At 45.9% G+C, this 22,550-nt stretch overlaps 1 protein-coding gene across 6 annotated transcripts in view; it reads left to right on the top strand.

The window, feature by feature from the left end:
- LOC13036342 (nucleolysin TIA-1) overlaps positions 1 to 12,936 on the top strand; it is a 90,114-nt gene extending 77,178 nt beyond the window's left edge. For 4 of the 6 annotated variants that reach the window (XM_033385253.1, XM_033385250.1, XM_033385245.1 and 1 more), the window contains exons 4-9: positions 1,283 to 1,358; positions 10,021 to 10,123; positions 10,233 to 10,425; positions 12,114 to 12,461; positions 12,556 to 12,724; positions 12,792 to 12,936. In XM_033385253.1, coding sequence (XP_033241144.1) covers positions 1,283 to 1,358; positions 10,021 to 10,123; positions 10,233 to 10,425; positions 12,114 to 12,461; positions 12,556 to 12,724; positions 12,792 to 12,833 — 931 coding nt within the window. In that variant the 3' untranslated portion in view covers positions 12,834 to 12,936. Of the gene's footprint in view, positions 1 to 1,282; positions 1,359 to 9,503; positions 9,599 to 10,020; positions 10,124 to 10,232; positions 10,426 to 12,113; positions 12,462 to 12,555; positions 12,725 to 12,791 lie in introns of those variants that run through there. The other 2 variants (XM_033385255.1, XM_033385258.1) reach the window with 2 other exon arrangements.
- Positions 12,937 to 22,550: the final 9,614 nt, after the last annotated feature.

The following is a 22,550-nucleotide window of genomic DNA, read 5'->3' as shown; positions in this document are numbered from 1 at the left end:
GCCAGGACAGTCCAGACCAGACATGTCCAGTCCCGGCCCCACACCCAATCCCTATCAAAGCCAGATCAGAACGAACCCCATCTGATATGGCCCTTCCGCCCTGAGCAAATGCAGTCCCAATTCCTTTGGTGGCTAATAAATATTAAAGTTTAATTAAATATGTTTTTTGTTCGACATTTTATGGGCATATCGATTGAGGGACTCGGCCCACAGTCCCCACAAATCCCCACCAAATGCAATCGCAATGCAATTTCGCAGTTGGTCAGCCCTCCCCACCAAGCCCCCTATAGTGGCGGCTCCATAAATTTTTCAACCTTGAGGCGACGCCACCCAAAGCCGAACGAGCCAAAGGCCATTAAAATACGTTTCCAGCTTTTTTTTTTTCTACCACTTAACATGAAAGCGGCCAAAGGGGTGAGGAGGGGGAGTTCGGGACACGGGCTAAACTAAAACTCATATTAAAAATTGACTTTTATCGTGATTTACAATCAAGTTGGCCTTTTTTAAATGCCGTGGTCGACATGCGGGTTGCCTGCTCCCGCCCAGCTTGGGCTCGAACCCGTCGACTCGGCCTGGTTTCCCTACCCATTAGCCACTACCAACTCTCCATTCGCTTGTTGTTGCTGTTGCGGTTGGCCAACAAACACACACACAGTTGCATACATGGAAAGCTGGGCCAGAGGAGAGGGCTAAAATATTTCTTCGTGGCTTAGCCCGGACGGGAAAACATATTTAAGCCGAATGCTGACGCCCCGATTCTCCAGCAGCAGCAGGCAATGTGTGCAGCGTCCACGACACGACACGTGGTTGGGTAGTGGCAGGGGTAAATCCCCTTAACCACCAGCCCCAACCCCAGCCCCAGCCCGGCACCACACCAAATACACACTGGCATCCTTGAAGGCGCTGCCGCTGCCGCTGCCTCCACTATCTGCACTTCCATTACGAGTAGGAAATCCCTTTCGAACGTAGGTTTTTCCTTCTTCCACGCTTCATATTTCCTCACACGTAATTCTATTGGATTTCCTATGTCGACATCGACTTGGCCTCTTGACTTTTACTTGGCCAGCGCTCCACTCTGGGTTCTTTTTTTAATTTGCTGAAGGGGTTCTCTCTGGGCCATTATCCTTGGGCGGTCCAATCAACATTAGGAGATAATTTTAAATAGCTTTAATAAGCGATGGTAAGCTGGATTTTAATTATTTTTCTTTGCATGGCATACCATTAAGATGAACAAATTACCAAAGATTAAAATGAATTTCTCACTTTCTTTATCTTCCCACAGAGACTGCAGAGTGGTGCGTGATCCGCAGACGTTGAAATCAAAGGGATATGGCTTTGTCAGCTTTGTCAAGAAATCGGTAAGCCAACGCAAAATGTTGCAACATCAAAAGCATCCCCGAAACCGAGCGTATTTCAACAGCAATTAGAAAATGTTTCAATCAAACTCGCATTAGTCCCATGCACAAGTTTAATTTTCTAAGTAATCAGCCAGACAAAGCAGCTGCTCTCCGCTCACATCCTTGGGACTAGGGCTGTGGCTTCGGCTTCGGCTTTGGCTTTGGCTTCTGTCTTTCCAATGAAATGAAATCTTAATTAAAACAGTCTGAAACTTTGGCTAGCAGCCATAGGTTGACAAGCCTCCGGCCCCAAGTCTCCGACAACTTAACATATCAAAAGACACCTGTGGCTTTTGTTTTTTCCCCATACCTTTGTAAAAGATTTAAGCCTGCACTGCCTTCGGGCGAGTATTTTGATTTTATTTTCTACCCAATGGACACACTCGTATATTAAACGAAGGATGGGTCCTTCGGCCATTTTCTAGGGGAGTCACGCATCTGAAACTGATTTTTTTATGGCCGCAGATGCAGCGTATCCCACGGCTGTGGGGCCAGAAGCAACCCTTGAACCCTGTTAACATTTACACATCATATTCAATATGTTTAAACCGCAGCTGATAAGGGTCCAAATGGGGGGAAAGCAGGCCTCTGGCAAGACTTTCTCTATGTGTGTGTGTGTGTGTGTGTTTGGTGATTGAATTTCATGTGCTTAATAGGTAGAAAATTCGACAAAGCGCAGACAGAGAGAAAGGGGGAGGCAGCATCAAAGACAGAGCTTCCAGAGCCAGTGCCAAACGAATTGCGTGTCAGTCAGTCAAGCAGAAAAAATGCGCAAGCTTAAGGCTTAGACCCACACACAGCTACCCTGAGACACAGATACATGGCCAAATTGAAGAGATACTTTGCGGGAAAAGCCAAATACTTAAGCCAAATCAATACTGCAGTCAGTGGCCGTGGCAGAGGCAGTGGCAGAAGGCGTAAACTGACAAGAAGGCGTAAAAGCCAAAGGTGTGCCGGCAAGTCAATTAATCGGCAAATGCTCAAAATTATTAATTAAATTTTCATGCTAATGCCACAAACTGTGCTCCAGACCAATGCTTGAAACGGGATGGCACAGATGAGCGCGGATTGAGGTGTGGGGGTCCTGCGGAACAGGTCGTGTGCAAATACAACTTAATCTCTGACACTTGGCGGCTGCCAGTGCCACTACCATGCCCACACATCGCCGGCAGCTGTCATTCAAATATATGTTTAAGCCCAAAGTCAAAGTCAAAGCCGTTTGGGAACTGACTTGTTTTCGATGGAATTATGGCCCCGTCCAATGGTGCGTATACTTAATGTATGTGTTTCCATCTAGATAGCTATACACTTGCAGAGGGTATTATGATTTTCACCAGATGTTTTCCATGCAGAGACGGAAGACATATACAGCTTTTAAAGTGGGGGTAATAGCTCTTGGTCAATCTTAAATTACTGATACTGACATTCAAAATATTCTAGTCTGGATTTTCTGGATATTCTGTATAAGACCGGGATCTTCCAGAAATACCCAAAAAATTTACTTATTGTGAAAAAGTAAATATTTCTTTTGATTTCCTATCTGTGGTATTTTTGAGACTGATTTAATTGCCATCAAGTGTTGTCCAGAGACTGGACAATCTTTAATCAAACTTCGCCGTGGCTGCGTGACATTTTCAATGACTTTTTTCGGAAACCCGTAAGATGCAACATGATGCATATTAAGGCCAATGTGTGCGGAAGGCTTTTTAATTTAAGTGCACATGCACATGACAGGGAAGAAAGGCAGACAACAACAACACCAGAATCATAAAAGATACATCTGAGGCAAGTGCGGGCGAGTGGCAGGAGAGTGCAGGAGTGTGGGTTAACCACCGGCATTGTGTGTGCCGCGACAACGGCAGCGGCAACAACGGCAACAATAACAACAAATGATAATAATGCAACAATGAACCGCACAAGAAGATGATGAAAAGAATGAGGCATGCAGCATGCAGCATGCAGCCTGCAGTACGCACTGCCACTGCCGCTTTTGCTCCTGCTGCTGCTGCTGGTTGAAGGTGGTTGTGGGGCAAGTCGACATTATATCTTGTTCGCTGCACACATTGTCAATTCGTTTTCGTTGTCGTTCCTGCTGTTTTCATTCTTTATTTTTCTTGCGTCGCGGCAACTTTTAAATAAATTTAAGTGCATTATACAACGAAAAATAAGTAATAGTGTGATGTCTGGGCAAAGGGGAAGAGAGAGCGGAAGAGCGGAAGAGTAATGCGATTAAATGCAACTCAGGCCCTGGTCCTGGTGCTGGTCCTGTTCTTGGTCCTGGTCCTGAGCCTGCCTTTGTCTCTATAATGCCGGCAAATCAGTTTTGTGTCGCAAGGAAAGCCGGCATTCATGGTGGCGCCACCACTCAAGATGCATGAACAGCCTGGGCTTGTTTCTGTGTGTTGGGCACGTGGCATGTGGCATGCAATAATATGTTAATATTCGTTGGATGTGTGACAATAGCAGACGCCGACAGTCGAGCATCGAGAGTCGAGAGTGTGGCAGGACATTAGCATTTTGGGAGGAGCTTAAGAAGGGGGCGCTGATAGCGTTCCCTGCTACCATTTCTGTTCCTGCCGTTGTTGCTCCTGTTTCTTCTTTTGCGGTTGCTGCGTCTTCTTTGAGTCCAGATCCTGCTCCCCATCTTCCTTTGCTGTCTTCTGTGGCTTTTGTTCCTGCTCCTGCTGATATTGCTCCTCGGCTGGCTCCATTGCTCTTCCTGCTCCTGTCTCTTCTCTGGCATCGACATGTTTATTGCGTTTAATGTTTGCGTAAATTTTTGTCCGCACTTGTCGTTGTTTTTTTCCTGTGATTTATGATGCTAATGACAAGCCGTGCCGGCAGCCCCTTGCTTTCGCTCCTCATGCAAATGCTCAGTTCAGGCTTGCCTTGATGGTTATTAAATTATGGCAATTTGTATGCGTCGTCAACGGTTGGTGGAACGTACGTACGTACGGATACGGGGAGAGCTGAGAGCTGAGAACAGATACTCTTGGCACCCACTGCCGTGTTTATTTAAAACATGTTGGCAAACAGTTTGCGTTAAATATTTTTTTGTCGTTTTTTCGGTGACGGCTTGAGCTGCTTTTGGCATTGGCAATTGGCTTTGTGCGAAAGCCTTGGCGATTGGCAAAAATGCCATAAGCGCCGCCGGCAGCGAGAGGAAGTGCAAAATGAAAGGAACTATGTATTTCTTCCTTTTCCGCTTGCAGCTCTACTACCAATCCCAATGCACTCAAACGCACACACACACACACACACACACACATGCCATATCCCACTCGTTCTCTGTGTATGTGCAGTAAGCCATTCGAAAAATAACTTTTCAATTTCCGCAAAACCACAGAAAATATCAACTTTGCACAAAAATTTAATAAAACTTTTCGCATAAATAAAATTTGCATTAAATCAGCTGCAAGCGACAGGGCGGGGTGAGGGGGGACAGGAGGCGTGGCATATCGGCTTAGGAAAGGCGTGTGTTTGTGTGCGGGTGCGGGTGTGGGTGTGGGTCTGGGTGTTTGTGTTTGCAAAACGCATGTCGAGAAACTTAATTTGAAATATTTGAGTTTGCCATTTGGTCTGTGTGTGTGCGCTTCTTTCTTCCTCTTTTGAGGTTTGCATCGAAACTAATCGAGAAAGTTCAAAAATTGTAGCCACTCTTCCCTGTCGTCGGTAGCCACCACCATTCGCCCCTTGTCGATAAAAAGTGCATCATAAATAGCTAACAAGAAAGAATGGCTCCGGAAAGATACTCGTACTTTCACAGGTCGTTGCTAGTTCCGATGGCGGATGTACATACATAGTGCTCACCATTTTTAATCGATTGTTGCCCTTCGATATTTTTGTCGAAATATCATTTTCTCAAAAGGAAATTATTTTCTTACCGTTACCCAAAAGATTCCTTAAAGATCTTTGCCTATAACTTCCCTTTAAAGAGTCGGCAATTCTGTTCGTGATTTTCAATTTATTTATTTTCAACATTCCGGCCATAAATTTGGTGAAGCGTACAGAACTCGGTAAGGTTATAAATATAAATGGCCTGGACATTCATTTTATGCTTTCCATAATAATTCAGAAACTAGTGATTTGAGGACTAGGGCCATAGGGACAAACTGCCTACACACGCATAAGCCTGAACCCTAAAACCCTACCCCTCACCCCCCAGAGGCAGCAGCTATAAAAAAACCATTCAAAGGGGTGGGGGGGGATGGAGTGATTCCGAATGGGAAACAAGGGCAGGGCAAAAACTGACATACATAAATAAATCCCATGGAATTATTTCTTGACAAAAGTGCGTTCTAGCGTGAAATACTGATTTTTTGTTGGTCAACAACCGCCCGCCGCTCCGTCCTGTACTCTATATTTTGGATGTGGCAGGAATGGTCAAAAATCGAAAATCGTTTTGGCCTAAGCGGAATGAAAACAGTTTTTACCGTTGACTGGGCCCCAGACATGATTCCCCGAAAGAGACAGAGTCCCAATCGCAGCCAGAAACCAGAGTCGGAGTTGGATGACTAAGGACTCTCGCTGCCGTATCTCCTTGGCCACATCATCATCGGCTCCATCGATGGATGTCCTGCTCTTTGGAATGCGACAAATGGGACAACATTTCTTCGAGTGTGCAAACGATTTGCCACTTGAGCTGTTTTATAAATATCAAAAAATCATCATCAGAACTTGTACAATTGTGCTTGGGAAGGAAGCTATCTCTCTTTAATATTCAACTGGGGGACTGGGATGATGTCGTACCCTCCTGATACCGACTTTCACGCTTATCTAAATAGCCACGTTAATGAATCTGACCGAAGAACAAAGCTAAACCGGCTTAGGAGTTGGCCAGGAAAAAACCTTTTACTCTCGAATGGGGGAAAAGGGACACTAAATACTTGGTGTCTGGTCTACCTTTTTAAGGAACAAAATGGCATCTCAAAAGAAAAGAAGGAAGAACATTCTTATTTTCCCCACCCCCCAAATGTGTCGGATTATCCCCTTTTTGTATGTGGGTGTGGGTGTGGGTGAGGCTGTGTGTGTTTGGGTTTGCCTTTTTTTGCACCTTCTTTCGGCTACAGTTCTTCGTATTCCGGTTGGCCTTTTTTCGCTTAGGCACAAAACCATTTCCTTATTGTTTTAATAAACATTTAAAATGTCTTGCTCTCGACTTACGGCTGTATACACACGAAACGTTAGCCACAAGCAGCACAGGACAGCACAGGACACCACCATTCTGCCCCCATTTTGTGGCAAGCGAAATTTTCGGGTCTTGGGCTTGGGTCGATTCCAGTAAGAGATCCACATGGAAAAGTATGACAAAACCCTTTTAAACCACTTAAAAATTCTTCAACTTACTTTTGCTTTTCTTCATTCGCTTAATGAAGGTATTTCGCCTTTTTGGTTTTGTTGCTTAAAACTTTGGCCCTGACCCACACCCATACCCCCATCCACATCCACACCCACCCACCGACTCATTTCCGCTTCGACCACGGCTCGTTTCGAGGAATGGGGAATGGGAGGGACTATATCAGGCATTAAAGGATTCTGCGCCTTATCAAGTAATCAATATTTACAAAGGGCCCAGTCTCCGACTTGCACCAGAAGTTTTTGGCCGCCAAATTGAATCTGTACGGCAAAATGTTCTTAAATTTTGCAGAAAGCCAAAACTTTTCCGCCATCCATGTCCATGAAAATTAATTAACTTATCCCAAAAGCGGAAGTTGTCATTTAGAAAATTTTCAAGTGAATTGTTCATCGCGTGTCGCGGGAGGCGACGCGACACAAAACTTTTGACTGTCCAACAGAACAGCACAGCCTGAGAACTTTTAATCAAAGAGGAATTAATTTGGATCTGGAACTGGAACTGGAACTAGGAGCAGAACTAGGCGTGTGCTGCTCCTGCTATTACAGCTGTTTTGCTGGTTGTCACAGCGACAGAGCGGAAAATGCTTCAAGTTTTCCGCTCCTGCTATTAGCTGCCAATTTGCCATTCACCATTAATTAATTTCCCTCCTCCGCCCACACAAACTACAATCGACTGCAAACAGTTAAGCCACACACACACATATACACAAAGAACTTTTCGTCAATGGGGGGACAGGGACAAGTAGTAGTCAAACCCCAAGACGGTTGCTTTCCATTGTCGTCTGCTTGACCCAATGCTTTTCCCCCAGTAAATTTCCAATTAGCTTACATATTCTCTGAGCCAAGTTTTGGGCCCAAATTGGTGGGGTTTTTCGGATGGAGGGAGTGTTTCATAAATAGTTTGCCAAGTCGTAGTGGGTGCCATATTGCGGTCCTTAAGCTGCCACTCGAGCAAGATGAATTGGCAAATGACTCAAAAGGTTCTTGAACTCCCAATTGTGATATAATCAAGTCATTACGGTGGCTCAATGTTCTTTAAGCTCCAGCAGACCACCTTTAAAACGTCTATTTTCGAAGCAATTTACCACCAAAATGATTGATAAAGTTTGCCAGGTTCAAAGACTGTCAAAGCAACAAAAACTGCTCGACCAAAAATGTCCATTGCAGAAAAGAAGAGAAGTTTTTGTCTGGCCAAAAAAAGTTCCCTCAACAAACCCGTCCATCCCTCGAAGGGCAAGAGAGAAAGGGAGAGCAGGAACAGAGCCCCATCTAAGCTGACCGTTTGCTGAGACAATTTTCATTGACACATGCAATTGCAATTGCAATTGTGCAAAGGAATCCGGGGGAGCTGCTGCACTTGACTGGACGTCAGTCCCTGAATAAGTCCTGAATGATGTGTCCTGCTGCGAACCATTCAGCAGCCACAATACCGAGCAGTCCCAGCAGCAGCAAATATAAAATGAGTACCGGGTTACTTAAAGCTAAAGTTATAGTATTTAAATGGCATTTTGTGCCCGACAGGCAATCGCAGGGGGGACTCCCCACGGTGGGGCACTTGAGTAGGGGCTGTGGCCCTGTTTGTAAGTGTATATGCGTGTGTGTGAGTGTGTGTGTTGCAATCAACGATGCGTATCGCTTAAAAAATGTAAAATTTATAGTTTATGCAAATATGAAAAATGCAACTGGCAATGCATAAAAATGCGCACGCACGCAAACTGAGCGACAGCGACGTTGCAACGCGTTGCCTGGGCCCAAACGGGCATACTCGAGAGTACCCACACACATGCCACACACTCGCACGCACACGCACGCACACATTCAGACATTAAATTATGGCCAAAGTTGGGCGACAGCTGCGTGGTTTATCGCTGACGGGGCAGGCGCTCGATTGTTGACTTTTGCTCAAGTGGTTAAAAAATTAAAGGTGCGAGCCAAGCAGCAGCAATCCACTAAACCAGCATTCCAGTACATACAAAACGAAGCAATTCAAACGAAATCGGCAGAGATATGATCAGTGTAAATAGGAGATCCCTATTTGGGAGTCTATAAAATACCCCCATAAAATATCAGTTATGTATAGAACTTTTGAAACCTCTTCGACATCCATTAAGTCGACGGTGGATTGGCTATGTTCAAACTTTCCACTCATAGACAGAGTCATTAGCCAAACAAGATCCGTAGTCCTGTGTAAGCTCTTCAAAAGTTTGCCTCTCCCAGAGTCTGCTTCCGGTTTGGGAATAACCGTTTTTTCAGCCGCTGCACGTCAACGCTGATTTCAAGCGTGGCACGTAGCACAGCCAGAGACCCAGAGACCCCTGCACAAAGCAGAAGGAAAATTAATGAAAAGAAAAAAGGCGGAAAACCCCGAGGTAGCTGGATGGCAGGGCGGTGGGTGGCACGGCGGTGTGTGCCTAGTTACAGTTACTGCCAACCACAGACGCCGACTCCGATTCCGTTGCCGTTGCCGTTGCCGATGCCGTAGCCGACTCGGTTGCCATTTAAAGAACGTGCAATGAGCAGCTGCAACGTCTGCAGCTCGGCAAATGCCATTATTGCATAGCTATAGCATCGGTTCTGGTTTAGACTTGGGCGCGGGGCTGGGGGTTCGGTCTAGGTCTGAGGTCTCATGGTGTGCCGCAAGTAAATTGCTATGAAACGCCCACCATACTGCACTCTCCAGACATCCCCGCTTACTCGACTAGAGAGAGAGAGAGAGTGGTCTGGCGGTGCATGCATGCAAGGAACTTCTGCCAGTTGCAATCATTTTGGCATGAATCACGTTTGATACGCACGAATTACCTTTTATGCGAAATTGAAATTATAATTTGTGCACGGCCTTGTAAATGGTACGTATAGGAAAAGGCACTCCCATCAACGTTCCTCCCGGTGGCTGGTACTTTCTTTCAAGTAAATCAAAAGGCAACCGAGCAGCAACAATGTCGCCTGCTTTCCCGCAAGGAGCAACTTTTCCGCCATCGTCGCAATTGTTTTGCGCTCTTCTCTTTATTTATTCATTTTTTGTGTTGCTGCCGCTGCTGCTGCTATGCCGGCTGCTGCTTTTCCTTAACACTTTCTGAGCTGTTTGTTTATACATTTTTGGTTGGCCTCTCAGCGTCAGCGTCAGAGGCACAGCACTCCCTCCTGCTGCTGGTTGCTACAGTTGGCAGAGAGAGAGACTTAAGTAAGCGGCTTAGGCGGCTAGACAAACCCCCGCAAATGGCGTTGGGCTTTTAGCTAATTGCTCTCCATTTAATTTGGCTCGTTGCAGGAAGCGGAAACCGCCATCACTGCCATGAATGGGCAGTGGTTGGGCTCGCGCTCGATACGCACAAATTGGGCCACACGAAAGCCGCCGGCAACCAAGGCAGACAGTGAGTATACCCGTCCATCAGCTCATCATCACAGCCCCATTAGAACCCCACTGGATCCCAACCCATCCCATTGTCATCTCAATCCGCTTTGCTTTCGTGCCTCTTGCAGTGAACGCCAAGCCGCTGACCTTCGACGAGGTGTACAACCAGAGCAGCCCCACCAATTGCACTGTCTACTGTGGCGGCATCAACGGCGCCCTCTCCGGCTTCCTCAACGAGGATATACTGCAGAAGACTTTCTCTCCCTATGGCACAATACAGGAGATACGCGTCTTCAAGGACAAAGGATATGCATTTGTTCGGTAAGTATTCTCATTATGGGGCAGGCCCTAATGATCAGGCAATCGTTCAGGATTCACCCGCTCTCCTTTTCCCGTTTCCCAGACTACAGAGCACCTTACAGCAATTACCCACTAAAAGTAGATAGTTTCTATAGAAGCTATAGGTTATAGCTATAGAAAAGGTTGCACAAGCTGGCGCAGAATAGAATACTTTCAAGTTTTTGAGGTTAGCTACGTTCAAAATCTCTGTTCGAAAGTATCCTTCCCTTTTCCAGGGTATAAAAACGAAGAAGCAGCGGCCATTGTGTACTACATTAACTCATTGTTACCCACCATTTTGATTTCTCTACCTCTACCTCTACCGCTACCTCCATCCATCCATCTCCATCCCAACTTAAACCGACTCCTCTGTCGGTGTGCGTGTATTGCGGTCTGCGGTGTCAGCGTCGCGTATTCCCATTGTCGTTGTCGTTGTCGTTGTCGTCGTCGCTGAGTGCACGCCATATCAATGTGTGGCGCAGCGCCCAAGCCCAGCTCCAGCCCTTACCAGAACCCCAACCACCAACAGCAGACCCAATCCCGATCCCAGCCACCCGCCGTTAATAAATCAACAACACTTTTACACCCAACAACAGCAACAACGACGAGGCAAATTTGAAGTTGCAAACAGAACAATGAACCGCAATAACAGCGACAACGATGGCACAAAAAAAAAGAGAAAAAATGCCGGATAGCTTACTATGGTCCAGAGAAAACCCCGACATACCCTTTGCAGCCCAGAGACTAACATATTCTGAGAGTCAGCTTCTGTTTGTTCCCATTGAAGGACCAAATTGGGTGACAATTTGCGTATGAAACATTTATTTGATTAGTAGTTTCCTCTTTACCAATGGCAGGCATCTTTGCAGTTCTGAAACGCGTTCTTCTGGTCCACATGGTAATACCTTTTGAAAGGGTATAGCAACTGCATTGAGCGGGCCAAAAAAAAGAAAAAAAAACTACTGCCGGGGAGGTGGCTGCAGATCGCAGCTGCCGTCACGAATGCTGATAGGGTTTTAATGGCAGCCGTTGGCCCACGACGAACAGAGTTCAACCCACCGCAACAAGAGAGCTGGCGGTAGCAAGGGAGAGAGAGGGGGCGAGAAGATAGTGCAGGGACGGGGGCGGTGCAACAGTCAAGGGAGCGAACGCATTGCAGTTGCTGGCTGGCCATGTCCATGGGCGCCTTTTGTGCCCTGCTCCAAAACTCATTTGTGTGTTGCAAAACGTGATGCAAAAAACCAGAGAAAGTAGGCGAAAGAGATGGCTAGGGGGAGAGAGTGAAAGAGAGGGGGAGAAGCATTGTTTGGCATTTTGTAACATAATGAGCTCGGGGACTACAAGTGGACCCAGGCAGCAGTAGCAGCAACAGCAGCAACAGCAGCAGCTGCATCAGAGTTGCCGTCGCAGTTGCTGCATCATTATAACCAATCCAGCAACAGCAACAGCAGCAGCAACCACCACTGGAACCAGCAACAAAACAATTCCACAGACGCTTGTACCACTTTTACGCTGCTTTTGTTCTGCCAAACACCAACTTTCTGCTGCTTCTGGGTTAAACGGAAATTAAAGCAGGCCAATCTGCTAACTGCAACCTTATCCTTATCCTTGACCATATCCCCCACTATGTGAATATATACTCCAAATTCCAACTCTGATTCCGATTTCAGCTTTTCCACCAAGGAGGCGGCCACCCATGCCATTGTGGCCGTCAACAACACGGAAATCAACCAGCAGCCGGTGAAGTGCGCGTGGGGCAAGGAGAGCGGCGATCCCAACCATATGTCGGCCATTGCCGGCCAGGCCCTGGCCCAGGGCTTTCCATTTGGCTCCGCCGCGGCTGCAGCAGCTGCAGCGGCTGCCTACGGGCAGCAGGTGGCCGGCTACTGGTATCCACCGGCACCCACATATCCCACTGCGGCCCCGGCCAGCGCCCTGCAGCCGGGCCAGTTCCTGCAGGGCATGCAGGGCTTCACCTACGGTCAATTCGCCGGCTATCAGCAGGCCGGATACATGGGGTGAGCACTGAGCACTGACTGTTATTCTGCGGAGAGATAGAGAGTGCCAAGCAGTGGGTAAACCAATCCTTTCTTCCAATATTTTTATCTCCAGAATGGGCGTGCAGCTCCCGGGAACCTGGCAGAGTGTCCCAGCACAGCCGCAATTGGCGGGTGCCGCTGCAGGCACGGCACCGCAGATCGCCCAGAGCGTGGGCAATGGGCTGCCACAGGCTACCGGAGTGGTGGCCTATCCCATGCAACAGTTTCAGGTCAGTCCGCAGGTGAGTGGGTCATTGCTGGCCAGATGATGGCTAACGATTGTGAATTGTGCTTGTGGCTCTCTTCCAGCTGGCGGAGGACGAGTGGCTGGCGCCTAGTTTGCTCGTGTAGCTGCCATGAGGCGTGGCCATGTATCCCACACAACAGCAACAACAGCAGCAGCAGCAGCAGCAACAGCAACAACAGCAGCAACAACAGCAGCAACAGTTGCAACAGCCACAAGAGCAGCAGCAGCAGCAGCAATTGCCACTGTTGACCACGTCCGGCGAATATGTGAAGGAGCCACATTACCAGCAGCACCACCAACTGCAACTGCAACCACCACAGAACCACCATCACCAGCAGCAGCAGCAGCACCAGCAGCAGCCACACTATGTCCCGCAACTGTATTATCCATCCCACTGGGTGCAACAACAGCAGCAACAACAGCAGCAGCAGGTACAGAACAACGAGCAACAACCACCAGCAGGAGGGGGCATAAATCAAGTGACCCAAGTCTATGGATTGCCAGAAGTGTGAAAAGATTGCAATTTTGTTCATAGCTGATGCCAGTCCCAAAGAGATTGCCGTAAATATAACCATGAGAATACATAATTCAAATGCAATCCAAAACGAAAAACAGAAAATCTAACCAAATTGTTGATGGCTGCATAGATTAAGCATTCAAAAAGGCAAGAACAGAAGACAGGCGGCCAGGAAGTTCAATAGTCATAATTAAAATTGATCTAATCAAAGAAACCGAAAACCGAAAACTGAAAACCAAAAACCAAAAAATAAAAAGTTATGAATGTGTGTTATTTGTGTCTATTTTTGATGGAGCTACCACCCAACCATCCGCGGCAAAATGGTGGGTGGGTGGGTGGATAAAGTGGCCCATCCAGTAAAGAAAACAAACTCTAAATGTATTTTAGTAGGGTATAGAAAGAAACACATAGAAGTACATATGTAGGTATGTACATATATACCAGAGTAAGAATAGAGTGGGTGCTACATATATGTATAACGGACGTGGTTATGATTATTTACCAAAGGCTTGCTGTCTATGAATTACGTTTCAAAATGCAAAATAACAAAAAAAGGCAGAATACCTACAATCTAAGTGTACTTTAAGCTGAAGGAAAACACACATATAGTCTATAGAGGGAGGAGCAGAAAGCAGAGAGATCTTTGAGAGCAGACTTATGTTGACTGAAAATTAAGTTTTGAATATTGGTCCTACCTTAAATGTTTCCCGATTATTGCCATGACTTTACTCACACAATATGGATTTTGTTCCGAAAATCATTCCGATTGATGTGCATAGCATAAGGTTGAGGCAAGTAGTCGTATATGTAGGCGGTGGGGTGGGCAAGTCGAATGTGCCACCACTAGCTTCGATCAGTTGATTCACAAATTATAAGTGTTTATCCAGCAGCATTACCTAGTGGAAAATATCAAGATATATGTAACTGAGTTAAGCACACACACACACACTCACACACCACAAATCGAGTAGTATAATTGCACCGAATACATACGACATTTAGAGGAGGTTGAGAGGCAGAGATAAATATATAAAGATACTCCTAAACGATGATATCCATAGAACAGAGGCTACCACACAGCAGCACACACACACACTCATAAGGTATTCAGACAAAAGATATTCATAATGTATCTGTGTTTGTGTAACGTGTAAATGTATTAAGAGAAACCTACTATAAGGCAGAGACAGTCAGAGGGCAAATCTAGCGAAATATTTAGAGAAAAAAAGAAAAAGAAAGCGAAATACGAGAGAAGAAAACGTGTAGCAAAAGCAAAATAGTCAATGTTTAGTTAAGGATCATCGTAAGTGTAACTGTAAAACTATACACTAAATGTAAACCTAAACACAATTATTTATGGTATTTACAAAGGCATGAAAAAACTTGTCATGCTTGTCATGCAAAAAAACAAAAAACCAACAAAAGAAGAAAACCGAAAACGAATACAAATTGTAAACTATTTTTTACATACCAAAGAAACTAAAACCAAATGAAAATGAAAACGATTCAGATGATAGAAGAATATAAATCAAACAAATTAGAACACTTTCAATTGGATGGATAGGATGGTAGGGTCTGATTTCTATAAGTTGTGATGAGAGAGAGCAAATCGAGATGTTGCGGACAAAAAGGAAACTGATTTATTTTTTCAACTTGGCGAAATGGTGTTTTTTGAAAGCCAACGACAAACTGTGTTTCGGCGCATGCATCACTTTACATATATACAAATCTATATATATACACCCATATATATATATACTATATATATATATATATATACATAAATGTTATTTGAGCAGACAAGAAAACTGTGTGCAAGAGCAAGCTATGCATACAAATATGATTACATACAAAAAATGAAAAGTATAAAATAAAAAATATGTACGACGGTACGATGGAAAAAAAATCAAATAAATTGTAGCTGAACATATGTTGGAAACGTTGGAAAATTATGGTAACAATTATGGAAAACGAAAACGAAGTGAAAAGTGAAAAAAAAAAATCAGTAATACCCTATGATATACATATACTAGCATAATTATATTTAATTATGTATACATAGTTACGGTGTAAGCTAAAGGAATACAATTAAATGATTCAATGTTGTGTATGTACATATAAATATATATATATATAAATCAATATATAAATAATGACAAGAATTCAATGTGCGCATAAACAAAGGAAACAAACTAATGAGAAAACTGTATTAATACGAGTATGTATTTGCATAAAAAATGTAAAAAACAAAACACACACAAAAAGCAACGCTGCAGGGGAGCTCCAGTTCCCGCCACGACATATGTCTAGATCATTATAGCGGAATCAGCTGCAACCCAACCCGAGCCCGAAACCGAACCCCAAACCCCAAACCCATACACAGCTCATACAGAATCAAGCACATTACAGCTACATAATTGCATTTGCGCAGGAACAGCAGGAAAAAATCCAATAGAGAGAGAAAAACGAGGAAACGTGTGCAACAAAATCCCATAATTATGTTAAGCGCCTATCAAAAGCCTATCCAATTCAATCAAAACCGAACAAAGCCCCCGGAACAAACTCACATACAAACCCTCACACAGTCACAGCTATACACACACACACACACACCCAAACACACACAAAGAATGAACAAACACACACATAGAAGCAAACACGTTAATATATGCATAGAAGAAGGCGCTGCAGCAGCCTGAAAGCGATTGCAGTCGAGCCAGAGAGAAATAATCAAATAAAATGGAAAAATGTTAATCAAAAAAACGAAAAATGACATTAAAAAAACAATTACCTTAGTGTTTTTATTTAATGGGTTGCTTTTAAAAATGGTTTCAGGTGTGAAAGGAATGTATTTAACAGTAAAAGGGCTATTAAAACATATTTTATCAAATGATCCCTGCGGCGCCTTTGGAAGGGTTTTCATGTTTATGAGATATCCGCAACATTCCAGATAACAATGAGAATTTTTTGTATTCCCAACAAAAATTCTCGCAACAATTCGCCAGCATCCAAAGAGGAATCCTAACCCTAAAAGGGTCTCCAGTAACTAACAGTATTTTAGTTCTTTGAAGAGCTGACTGAAGGACACGTTAGGTATAAAGCAGAGCAGTCAAAAACGTAGGATAGACAGAATAGATCAATGATATAATCTATGACAATTTCAAGTGACACTCATTGAAATCCATAAATGTGTTTTAGGTATTCTCTGACGACACCACTTTTCTTCACTTTTACTAGTAATATTTGATATTTTGGCCGCTGCAAGCTTCTCTTTTTCGCTGGACTGCAGGTACACAGCAAAAGGTACCCCCAAAACAAAAAACAAGCGTCATGCCAGTCACGTAAAATCCAAAAATATCCCCCCATATATGCGAGTGCAGTTTTACAGCTGGTTTGTATGGGTGGCGAAAAACGTCGCTGGCATTGTGCCTCATTGCACAACGGGAACTGTACAATTTCAATATTTTACTGCATTTTGCACTCTGCGCTGCCGGGTGCTACTGTGCTGTCTCCCTTTTGGACGATATCCTTTCCTGACCCCGGTATTGTGTACTGCGTGAATCCCTGCCGAGCTCAGGGTGTCCTTTCTGAGCACCATACTGACGTCCTGCCTGAATGGCAATCATGATGGTCCTGCCTGCCTGCCACGGCCACAAACCTGTTTAATATGCGCGCACAAAATGGCACAGCAACGAAATATAAATAAAGCAAATAGGGCCAGGCCCAGGCCCAGCCCCAGTGCCGATCCCATCCCTGTAAATGCATAAAGTGCACATGTTACTCATACGACCGGTTGGTCGCACAAAAATCCCATTGCATGGGGGTTCACATTTTTGGGGCACGAATCCATGAATCACACGGCATTTGTTGATGCAACTTTCGAGGCACCATACCAGAACAGATCCCTATTCTCCAAGTAAGAGTCTGACATAACCAGTGGGTACTTCTTGTACACTTGACTTGATGGACAGGTAAGGGCTCCTACCTGACTCGCTTTATGGGCGCTTTTTTTGGTGGATAATGTTTTATATGTACACTAAAACCTTTTGCAGTAAAAACTAAGCATAAAAATCCACTGCATTCGTTTGTTTCTTATTTTTTCCGCTTTTCTTGCATTAAAAACGTAGAAGGACAACTGCAAAAGTGCACCTAAGTTCCTAAATATAAAAAACCAGATTCAGACCCAGCCCGAGTTTTCATGTAGATTATTTTGGGAAGGATCCCCGTCCCCTTAGCCAGCCAGAGGAGTTGCCTTAACGATGACTGCAGGCGTACGCCTGTTACTCCTTCTACTCCTTCTACTGCTCCATACCTTCCACCTACCAAAAGGCGGAATCCCAATTCACCTTCCACCTTTTTATGCTCTTTTAATAGCACTTGTTTAGCAAGCAAACAACGCCGGCAACTTAAAAAAAACTCCTTTCTTTCCGCACGCAGCCCCCAGGAGCTAAACATTTTTATAGCAAAAGTTTGAGTGTTTGTCTGTTTTATTAACCGTGCCTGGCTCCATGACTCCATGGCGCTGAATGGCTGGCAACTGGCAATGGAAGGCGATGGGAGGTGATGGCAGGCAATAGCTGGGAAGTACATCCAAGTCAGAGCCCAAGTTTCTTTCTTTTTTGCCGTATTCATAACAGACACACATGTGGAAGCCACACAAGGATGCTGCTGCGGAAGCTGCTGGTGCCAATATTTTTATGTCTGTTTAGTCTTGGTCCCAAAAACCCTCTCCGTCGGCGTCGGCTGCTGCATTAATTGATTGCGTCTTCCTCTTAAATAATCTTCCAACCATGCTTGATGCGCTCCTGATGCGCTGCAGTGAGTCTGTTGCCATTAAGCTGCAGCATCGGCACCACCACTTGCACCACCATCACTCTAGCCACTGCCACTGCCACTGCTACTGGTGGTGCCACTCTCACCGCCGCCACAACGACAAACAACAATCTAGTTTTCAGAGAGCAAACGCTAATGACAAAATGCTAAAATTTGCCCAAAATGTTTGCCGTTACCCAACACTTGCACTGTGATGGCGATAGGGGGTTGGAGGGTGAAGGGGATCGCAGTTCCGAGTCTGGGAACGCGGCCAAAAACCGCACAAAAGCGAGGCATCCATTAATTTTCGCACAACCGCAAAATTCAAAATTGTTTATAAAGCTACGCAGGATGCGGCGGCATCGGTGACACGTGCGCCCGTCTCTTTTCGGCAACCGTTTCGTGTTGTCCCGCTCTTCGCAGCTTACCAGAAACACTAGCCTTCTCGCTCTTCGGAGCTTACCTTTCCTTACCTTGCCCTCCACTTCATCTATGGTGGTTCCAACAAATTGAAATGAATTTTAACGAGTCAAAGCGAAAAGTGTCAGCGGGTAAAGGACCCCTCCCCATTCTGCTTCATTTGCTTGTATCCGGTACCCTGTTCCCTATCTCTAACCCGCTCTTTCTATTTATCTTTGCCATCTACTCTCCCTCTATTCCGAGGTCCACTTCGGACAGGGTTTGGGGATGGGGATCGGGATTGGGGCTACTAAATTATACGCCGAGGCTAGAGCTAGAGGCTGCGATGCGTGGGCCAAGTTTTTAGCGCGATATCCACGAAGCTTCCTCTGAAATTGCGAACAAATTACGCAGAAAACTATTATCGTTAGGAGCATATGTGACGCCGTTAGATAGAAAGCCAAAAGGCCCGGGACTAGCGTACACCTAAACTCGTTCTATCACTAGCAGCCCCCCAGCAGCAGCAGCAGCAGCAGCAGCAGAATCGACACCACCCGATCCCAATCCCCCAGCCAGCCAGCCAACCAGCCAGCCAGCCAGCATGGCAAATGACTATGACAACGACGCTTGAGTACCTAAATGCCGCTCCAGGATCCTGTCCTCTGCTGTCCTGCCTGTCGCACATTCTCTCTTTTTGGCACACACTCTGCATGCGGTGCTTGTCTATTTAACTCTGTTGCTGGCTGCGATGTGCATGTGTACGAGTATGCTAGTGGTGCCTGGTGCCTGGTGGGTATGGGGTAATGCTGGTGACGTTGGTTAGTGCATATGCAATAACCACCAGGACCACCATTGGAGCCGTCACAAATGGAGGAGCTCGCTTATTGTCTGCTTTTGTCTGGGGCAGCCAACGCACACAAGCACACACACATACACAACGTAAAATCCTAGTCCAGACCTGGGACCTCCTCCGGACCTCACCCGGATCCAAACGATTCTCCGCTCTCGTTCGTTAAAATTGCGTTGCCATGTTAATGTTGTTAGTTGATTTCAGTTTTGGCTTTCAAAAGCCGCCAGCGCTGCAGCGATGTGACCCATCCACTCCACCCGGGTGCACCCCCGGGCCAGGGACAATGGGGTCAGGGCTGGATTTCAGGTGATGCCAGCAACCGGCAAAGAGCATTGCCAAAATTGTTAAATACACTCCCCGCCCACCAATACCAACAAAGGCGCTACACAATGGGGCACGCCGCAGCAGGAGATGCTCCCAGAGAAGCACCCACCAGCAGTCCCCCCACCCCACAGATTGCCCCTCGTAGACTCAGGCCCCCTCCCTGCTGTGCTGTGTTTATGCCTTTGAGTTATGGGCCACATTCTGTTTTTGGGGCAGCAGCAGCACCCACTTTTAATGGTAATAAAAACTAAAGCTGCTTTTGAGCGCTCATGAATTCGTTGCCGCTACACTACGCTCCGGCTCCACATCTGCCTCTGGCGGCTGTTGTCCATCCGGTGGTGCGACAAAATGGCCGCCGTGCGCACCGGAAGTGCACTAAACTAAACTAAGCCAAATTAATTGCCAGATGTGGTTTAATGTGCCAAACAAAACTCTGATTGCGCACCCAGATATGGCACCAACGCGTGGCATTTGCATATTGAATGGCTCCGGCATGCCACTGCCACTGCCCCCAGAAGAGATGGATTCGATATTAGCTTTATGCCGAAGCTATTTGGAAAGGGTGCAGCATTTTGAACTACATGTAAGGGAAACCGGTAGCCCAAAGAATAGATTGATTCCTAGAGAGATTGCAGCCCCAGAAGAGATGGATTCGATATTAGCTTTATGCCGAAGCTATTTGGGAAAGGTGCAGCATTTTGAACTACATGTAAGGGAAACCGGTAGCCCAAAGAATAGATTGATTCCTAGAGAGATTGCAGCTCGAGAAATGCCTTCGATATTGATTGTCTGTAAACAATGCTTGGGCTAAGCCAAAGTCCATATTGCTGGGGCACCCCTCTGTCCGTAGGCCCAAAGAATGGTTTTCATATGAGTTCTTTGGGGGAATGTATTGAGAGATGGAATTATAGACCATATTTCAGGGGAACTCTACTTTCGTAAAGTGCCCAAAAACTACTATAATACCGACCAAACAAAGAACACGCATACACATACATATCCGTAGCCTCTAGCCTGTGGCCCCCAAAAAACTACAGAAAGAAGAGAAAGGAACGGAACGAAACGAAAAGAGGTAAAATTAATGGTTCTGACAAGGAATTTTAATAAAAATGCTTGTGTCGGGTGAAAGCAAGAGGTGAAAAACTGGCCAGATGCACAGACTCTCTGCTAATGTTGAGCTGCACTCTGGAGGTCCTGCACTGCTCCTACTCCTGCTCATGCCGCTGCTGCCGCTGTCATAATGCTGCAATTGTTCATTACCCACTAATGAACAAAAAGTGTGTGAAAATCTCACTGACAAAAACCTAAATGAAGAAAATGCCGCACAGAGCACACGGAGATGAAAAAGGAGCAACGAATGACAACTCTCGGGCGGAGCAGGATGCCACCAGTATGGCATGGAGTGGAGTGGAGGCAGGAGACTGTAGAGAGTGGGGCGGGGAATCCTGAAACACGTTGCTCTGTCAGCAAGCAAAGAGTCAGTGCCGGATCCGACTTTAATTTGCGCCGGTTCTCCGCACGTTTTCTTATTTGCTATCCGGAATTGAGGGCAAGGGCCGGCCGGTGGAATCAGTGGGTTCTCGGTCTCTCAGGGCTCTCGGGCAGACGTTGCTTTGAGTGCATTACGTGGAATTTTTGAAGCACTTAAGCTGCGCCATAAAATGCTGCTGCTGCTGCTGCTCCTGCTACTGGAAGCTGCCTCCTTTCTGCTTTCACATGTGACAGTTGCAGTTGCTGCCCCAGACTCTGGGACTGACTCAGGGTCTCAGGGTACTGGGTGCCCCGCTTTTGGTCCTTGGTCCTTGGTCCTTCTCTGTGAGTCGCCCGGCGCTTTTGTCTGCGGCGTTTTTGTTCGTGCGGCATTTTCTAATGACAATTGTTTTGCAATATAAATTGCACAAGTGCGCAATATTTGCCTTTGTTTATGCGAAAAGTTCAGCATTGCCTCGACTCCGCCTCGACTCGGCTCGGTTCGGTTCGACTCATGCGCCTGACACCTGCCCACCTAAAAAACAAAAAATTATATAAGTACTCGTATATCTGAAGGAAAGGCCCAAGCAGCACCAGAAGCAGCCATTTGTCTCGCTTTGCACGTCTCTGTCTCCGTGCCAGCCTTCATCTCTAGGTCTCTCTCTTTCTCTTCCTTTTCTCTCCTTCACATACTGTATCAGTGGCTGTCTCTTTCACAAGGCTCAGAGGCAAAGGCAGAGGCAGAGGTTCTGCTATTTCTTGTTTCATTATGGCCAAGGCGAGATGCCCGACAGCCAAAAGCAGCAGTTGCATTCAATGGCTTTTGTTCGAGTCGTGATATTTGCTAAATTAAATGACGTGAGTTATGAATTACGCTTCCTCCTTCTTTCCCCACGAGACGATGCTTAAATGCACAGGCATGTCCACAGACTTATGGAAACGCCTATGGAAATGATAACTTCCAACCACAGACTTGTTACCGAAAATCTTCAATTGATGTCACCTTAATTACGTGATCTTTATACGGGGTTAAGCAGAGAAATCCTTGAAAATGTCTCTTAAGTATCATTTTTCGTTCCTCTAACGAACCATTCCATATTACCTCAGTCCTTCTGTTGTGTGATCTTTCAGAGACAAAGTACCTTCTTATCCCACTGTCAGAAATACTCGTGATACGCAGGGGACAACTGACATTGAGCTGAGGGTTGACTTCTTGGTGGGCTGCATGTTCTGGGGTGACGAATTTATCCCTATTTGCATATCATTTTGCACGTTAACGGTGGATGCGTTTGCCACAAACATGCACATACTTGTCGGTTCGGTTCGGTGCGGTGCTGGGCGGTGCGGTGTGGTGCATGCATGTTCCTGCGGCTCAGCGCCAGTTGGCAGGCCTCTGTCCGAGTGCCAGCCACTGATTTTAAAATGCTCGCGAGGCCTGGCCCCCTGCCC

This window comes from Drosophila pseudoobscura, chromosome 2, assembly GCF_009870125.1.
Source record: "Drosophila pseudoobscura strain MV-25-SWS-2005 chromosome 2, UCI_Dpse_MV25, whole genome shotgun sequence".
Lineage (NCBI taxonomy): Eukaryota > Metazoa > Arthropoda > Insecta > Diptera > Drosophilidae > Drosophila > Drosophila pseudoobscura.
This window is presented reverse-complemented; position numbering and strand designations above follow the sequence as displayed.